Source organism: Stegastes partitus, unplaced genomic scaffold (genome assembly GCF_000690725.1).
Source record: "Stegastes partitus isolate 25-593 unplaced genomic scaffold, Stegastes_partitus-1.0.2 Scaffold10, whole genome shotgun sequence".
Classification (NCBI taxonomy): Eukaryota; Metazoa; Chordata; class Actinopteri; family Pomacentridae; genus Stegastes; species Stegastes partitus.
Window position 1 is genome coordinate 1,626,908 of NW_007577741.1, and position 6,982 is coordinate 1,633,889.

The 6,982-nt window shown below is 43.3% G+C and overlaps 1 protein-coding gene across 1 annotated transcript in view; it reads left to right on the plus strand.

Moving 5' to 3' along the window:
* gnai2b (guanine nucleotide binding protein (G protein), alpha inhibiting activity polypeptide 2b) overlaps positions 1-6,982 on the plus strand; it is a 55,726-nt gene that overhangs the window by 34,616 nt on the left and 14,128 nt on the right. Inside the window, exon 2 of the mRNA XM_008286132.1 lies at positions 5,065-5,107. Coding sequence (XP_008284354.1) covers positions 5,065-5,107 — 43 coding nt within the window. The remainder of the gene's footprint in view (positions 1-5,064; positions 5,108-6,982) is intronic.

Genomic DNA, 6,982 nt, shown 5'->3' on the forward strand with positions numbered 1-6,982 from the left:
ACTGTGTCTTCACAAACCTATTGTCAGAGAAGTGCTAAGCTAGCAGGGCGCAGGATCCTTTAAAATAGCTTTACAACACAATGTGTGAATATTGTTTCGATGGCAGAATTTTTTTTGCTGCTGTAATTGCTTCTGTATGAGAGACTAGCCTCTTGTTGTGATCAGTCTGACATATCATATAGCTCAGGATAGACAGACACAACCAGAACAAGCATATCTTCCAATCTCTCAGTTACCTAGATGAGGAAAAATTAGATGACGAGAAAAGATTTTAATTTCAGATATTTCAAAAAATACTCATTCTCTAGAGAACTACATGTCACGACATAAACTCTCTCCTTCATGGGAATAATTGTAAAAAAAAACATTACGCTGATGGTCACAAAACTAACACTGCAGAGACACTGAGTTAACTACTTTTTGGTATTCTTGCTTTATTAATGATCTTAACAAATATTGTATTATAACAACTGTGGAAAGTAACCCACTAAAGCCACAGTCTGGTTTGAGTGAATGCCTTATTTCTGATGAATTTTTAAATGATGCAGGTGGTGATCATGCTTTCAAGTTTTTCAACAGAATGGCCTGTTCCAGATGGAAATCCAAAGATTCTTTCTGTTCTTATAGCTTCTGGCTCTGATAGAGGTTTGATTTTTTAGCAGACAAAATGCCTTTCAAACCCACTGTCCAGTTTTGGAGCTCAGTGGGTTAAGTTGCAGCCAAGTGGTTTATCAAATAATCAACTAGTGCTGCAACTTCACCGTACGAGCAACGATCTTGAGAAACCTCCAGATGTAGATCGATGCCAGAAGCACGTTTTGGCAGGTTGCTGATCTGATCTGCTTTACTCTTGGTTCGCTGAGATCAGGATGCCTCGTCGGTGCATGAATGGAGACTTTGTGTCATCAGCAGCGGGTAGCCGAGTCCGCTGCCAGGTCGTCCTCCATGACAGAGGGCCTGTGAGAGTAACTGGATGTGTTGGGAAGGATGGTTGTATTTTCTGCAGACACTTGTAATCATCATGCTACAAATCATCTTCTTATCATTGCTGTGTGTTCTGACACCAGCTATAGAGAACGATTATTTTATAGTCGGGCCTGAAGAAGCAGAGAGTGGGGTGGCTTCGTCTTCTCACTGCCAGAAAGAGGTTCTGTTGTAACGACATGCTAAAGAAAGAGCTTGTGCCCCCTGCCAGCGCAGCACATAGACGGATCTTTGTAATACTGAGGAACCCTCGCTGCTGCCCCAGTTCTGCAGAAGCTTCATGTGACCCGTTCAGTTTGACTCTTCAGCACATTTATCTGTGATGTTTTTCAGCAGCATTGTTAGATCTTCTCCGCGGGGCAGGCATCGACTGTTCAGCTCATGTAAATATTGAAGCTCCATGCGAGGCAGTTGTTGAAATCAATTATGCAACGAGTCATTTTATTGGCAAATAAAACTGTGTTAATGTCCTGCTCAGTTGCGATTGATTAACCCTGTGCAGCAGCTCTTTGTCCGCTTATGATTAAGCGTCGTTTTGAATGCCAGCAATGTCTGTAGCTGAATTAAAGATGAGATAGTGGTTTGGTCGTGTCCCATCGGGATGAATTAATGTTCTTCCTGTTTCTCAATAGCAGTAATTTTACAATAAACACCGTTTCCTAACTTTAGCACGATTGCTCTCTCAGTATATTTTCCCCATGTGCTCAGAAGACTACAACTAGGTTAATCTTTCCTTCTTGTAATCACTTGGCTTGTTATTTACAACTGGTAGGATCTCTGCACAATAGCTACACACCTGAAATCCTCTTGATTTTATAGCTCAGCTCCTCACAAAGCCACGAAGCAGCTTGTATATCTTAAAGACTTAGTCAGCCACAAGAGAGGAGATATTATGAGCAGATTTCAGCTCACAGATATACTGTCAGTGCAAAATGTTTAACACTTATAATACTACAGTTTGCCTGCACACACTTTTTATTAAACGTTTATTGCAGGAGAGGATGATTTTTTTTTTTTTGCTTTCCATTGCAAGACTTAGATAAGACGATCTCCATCACCACTTTTTGTCTGTGTGGAAAATATCCAGTGCAGCCAGTTAGCTCAGCATTGAAACTGGGAGACTAGTTTGCTTTTTTCTCCCCTGTTTCTCGTCTTTATGCTAATCTAAATCAACCAGGTGCTGGCATTCCAACAAAAGCTAAATGAAAGCAGCACCCACAATAGTAAACTATTCCTTAAACATCCAACATGTAATAGAATTTAAAATCAGTGTTATGTTATTGTTTATCTGTCTGTGATGGCTTAGAAGCCTAATAGTGTAAGTTGGACCCAAAAGCAAGAGGGAGACAGGTTACAGAATAATTAAGGCTTTTATTGAGGGAGCTAGGAGTGAGGGACACCAGGAAGCAGGGAGAGGGATCCAAGGTGGGGGGCTCCGTGGAGACGTGCTGGAGGGGAGTTCGGTGTCGGTGCTCGTGAGTGGGAATCCAAACCTTGTGAGAGCTGGGGGGGTTAAGTGTGGCTGAGTGCAGGTTGGCTGGGTGAAGCTGGGCAGTGGACCGATGGAGCTGAACGGAGTATCACTGGAGAACAAAAGACGAGCGGGACAGGTTACTCGAGAGACTAGCTACACAGCAAAAACTGACTAGAAAAAGCACAAGAGAGTTAAGCGTCCAAACCACCACCCTGAGAGTCGATCGTCGTCTGGCACTGGAGCGCAGGTGGAGCGAGGCTTTAACCAGTGCCTCATCACCAGATAGGCTGCTGGTGTGAGAGTGTGCAAGCATCCTCCTCCAGCCGGACCCGCCCAGCCTGAAGCACAAAAACACACCCAGCCGAAAACACAAGCACAAATCGAAGGGCCCAAATAATCCCTGAATAATAAAACCAGTCCATACTCATCACACTGTCAGCTGTAAAATAGATCAAATGTCCCCAAAATTTGTGAATCTTTATGAAAAACGTATACGTTGCATATTTATGTTAGAAGAGTCAAATTGCCCAATATCACATATATGTATCACTACCTGGCCTTAAATTATTTGGGCTCTGCAGTGCAGGGAAAGGCCGATAATTCAAACTGCTTTCATCATGATTCACGATCACTTCCACCTTGAACATGAATAAAAACAATAACTCCCTCTGGTTGCACCGATAAGTTGACCTTATCCTGTAAAATCTGAAGTCAATTTAAAAGTCGTCCCCCGAAGCGGAGCAACGCCGGTGCTCAGTTCTTCCTAAAACACCTTGAGCAGGAGGATTTGGGATGCTCGCTCCTTTTTCACCGCCGCTCACAAGCGTTCATCTCCCTTTAGGGCTGAAATATTAATGGATGAGTTTTATTCTGGAGTCAGGGAGGTGACCTTCATACGAGTCCTCAGAGAGACGAATATTCCACTTTCTGCCACGCACCCCTTTCATCCTAAAACAGGACACTTTTATCCAAGCACCTGTAAACAGAAACTGGAGTTATATTATTTGTTCATGTTTATCTCACTGAGAAGGCAAACTTTGAGTTCTCATAGTTTAGCAATCCCAGCGATAAAACGTTGTGTTCTTAAGGATATGGAGCCGAATGAATAGAAGCAGTTACATAATTTTATCTTGATTAGCTTTAAGTAAGATTAAAAAGTTGCTGCCTCAGGATCCATCCAGGTAGAAGCTATGAATAAGAAATGATCAGAGAGAAAAGGTAGAAATAAGTTTTGTGTGTGCTGAGTATACTTTTTGTCCTATATACGCGACGCCCCTGGACACCTCCACCCAGCGCTGAGCTTTCATGCCTGTCTAGCAGTAAGACGTGAGTCACAGCTTGCATTGCAGCAAATGCAGCCTCAGACGTTGCTGCTCCCTTTTGCCCTGCGTTTCCCCCCTTTTCTTTCAGAAAAGTGCCGGATTTGATGTGTGTTGACAGCGTGAACAGGTAACACCGCTGCTTCCACTTGCTCTGTCAAGCCGCTAAAGACTAATGTTAGTCGGCAGGCCTGGGTCGGGTGGCGTGGAGGGACTGCACATGGTGGCGTAGTCCTGACAGCACAGGAGAAGTGGCCCACGACAACGTTCCCGAAGCACAGCTTGCTGTTCAGTAGAGTAGGTTGACTCGCGAATTGTGTGTACTGTATGCCACATAAACTTCTTTGTCTGGATCTTTAGTTCTTCATTTTTGATCCACAAAACGAGGATTTTTCTTTTCCTTTGGGTCCTAAATGTGCTTTGACTTTGCAGCAACAAACTCTGCTGGAGGTTTCAGGACAAGGTTTGTCATTGGGGTGAAAGTTTTGCAAAGCCATTATTCAACAGCAATGCTCTGTTTATTTCCCAGGTTGCTAGCTGATAGTCTTGTTCTTCTTGACCTTTGATGGCACATTGCTAAGTTTACTTGTGCCTAATGCCTAATCAGTGAATTCAAAACATGAACTAAAGTGTGGTTTGGGTTGGAAACTTGCTCATCTATCGAATAATAAGCATTGTGTTTTGGCGTTGTTGTGAGCAGGCCCTTTTATGTTCTTACTGAGCTTGTGTTTAGAAAATCATGCAAAAAAAAATGGAATGACGTGAATTTTCCAACTCCCTAAATTTAAGATTTGGACTCTTAGATTTCATTTTTCAGCAGATCTACCGTTGGGCCCACAGCTCTGTTGCCGCAATGCAGTTTCCTTCTCAAAATGATGTGTTAGTTCCCACAGATTGATTTCCTAGCTCCAGTGCCTGCAAGTGGATTTTCTGTCTCTAACGACGCGAAAGATAATTTATGAATCTGTATTTATGGTATACAAAAAATGAAACCTTTTTTCATTCATGCATGGGTTGGAGGAAGAGCAACCATGAAACATCCAATGATGAATAGCCATGAAACCATCTCTGCACGCTATTAGGGTGAAAAATAAACACTGGAGTGAACAGTCTCCACGCGTATCTGTACATCACGTCCTCACAAATGGAAACATCAATAAACCAGGCAACCCAGAGGACAAACTGTGATGATAGTAGCGGGTCATCACCGGGGCGTCATTTCTTCAAATCACTCAGCAAGCACTCAGTGTTCCTTTCTAACTCCTGATTGTTTTAATGTTCCAACAGGTGCTGGGGAGTCTGGGAAGAGCACCATCGTAAAGCAGATGAAGTAAGTTTATCTCACTTTACTTTTAATACTCGGTGTGTTCTCCGCAGCTCAAAGACGGATTCTCCGCCTCGCTGGAACTCGGTTAGCGTGATGGGCGAGCCAATAAATGCCATAAAACCTGGGCTAATCATAACGTAATCTGTTGGCAAAACTGTTATTTACTTGTTCTGCAAAAGACGCCAAAGAAGGAGTTCTATCATCCAGAGTTGGAGGTAAAGTGTTTTAGCTGCAGATTAGGTTGTCATTTTTTTAAAAACCTTGATGTATTTTTGGAAAAACAAGAGCATAAACTACCGACACCTGATGACGCTCCACTCCCCGTCCTGCTCCACTGATCTTATCTTTGCTGTGTTAGGGTGAGACACTCAGGTGCTGTGTGCTGGTCGACAACAACTTTATTGGATAAGATAAATTGAGCTTCCTTCTGTGTGTTTTTCAGAGGATACTATGGTCACTAATGTTATTTTCTCTTGCTGCACATAACACAAGAATAGTGTGATGAGTTTTCTGAACACAGAGGTTGTTGTAACGTCTGCGCACCAATCAGAAACACACACACATGCCGGACCCTAAATGGCTTAATTATTCACATTCCTCAGGGCTAGCCAGGCATTGAATCCATTTTTTATGAGTCTGGAGCAGGAACAGTCTGTCGCTTTTGAAGCCAGGTTATTAACAGACGTACAGATAAATCAGCCTGAAACACTCATAACGCCGGCCTATTATGTAACATTACGCGGTGAAATATCCCGTGTAAACACAACATTACAGCAGGTTAGGAGCTCTGTTCTTACAGAACTACGGCAACTATTTTCTAAATTATAATTTGCATCACTTGTGCTCTTAAAGGCAGCAGCAGCTTTAAGGTGGGGTCGTCTCGGTTCGCTCTCTCTGCACCTCCTCCTGCAGCCTGATGGAGTCTGGCAGATCGCATGATAGGACGCAGTCTTGTGCATGCACAGACGCTCAGTTTGCTCCCTCTTACATTCAGAGGCGTAGCATTGCAGGAGACAAACTCAGGATACTGCATCATCTGAGCGCTGCAGAGTTCCACTGTGTGTTAACCCCACTGCTACACATCATCCTACACAGCGCGCTGTCATGATAAATGTGATGCAGTATGCTTCTCGCTAGACAAGATAGAAAGGAAGACGAAGAAACGCTGCAAAATGTTTCCAACTGTGTCTCTTATATCGGTTAAAGGACCAGCGTGCAAGATTTAATCGACTGGGAGACAATTGAATATCGTCTTTTTGTGATGTTTTCATTAGTGTGTAATCACCTGTAACTATAAAGTGTTGTGATGTTTTTATCCTAGAATGAGCCCTTCATATCTACACATGGAGCCCACCATAATGTGGCACCATGTCAGCTAAATGACAAACACCGACTCTAGAGAGGGTTTTTGCTTCGAAGTATTGCCACTACAGTTTCTCCACATGTTTGTTAACCCTCTGAACCCCAAGGACTTTCTGAGAATGGCTTCCCCCTGTGTTTTTACTCACTGTGAGCTAATTTTCACTGCAACCTAATATCCTGTGCCTCTATGAAACCAGCACAACCGTGAACAGAAGTACAGGAAACTCAGAGATGTCTTTTGTGTAGGGGGACAGTTATGATGCTGTAAATGACAGGTTGGATTAAATTGTTTGTTTTTGGCTAATTTTACTTTCATGAGACATCTAGAAGAAAGTGGGGCTGCAAGGTGGCTCGGTGGTTAGCGCCATTGCCTCGCAGCTAGAAGGTCGCCGGTTCGCGTCCCTTTCTGCGTGGAGCCTCCATGTTCTCCTCGTGCAGCGTGGGTTCTCTCCGGGTTCTCCGGCTTCCTCCCACAATCAAAAACATGTTGAGGTTAATTGGTGATTCTAAATTGTC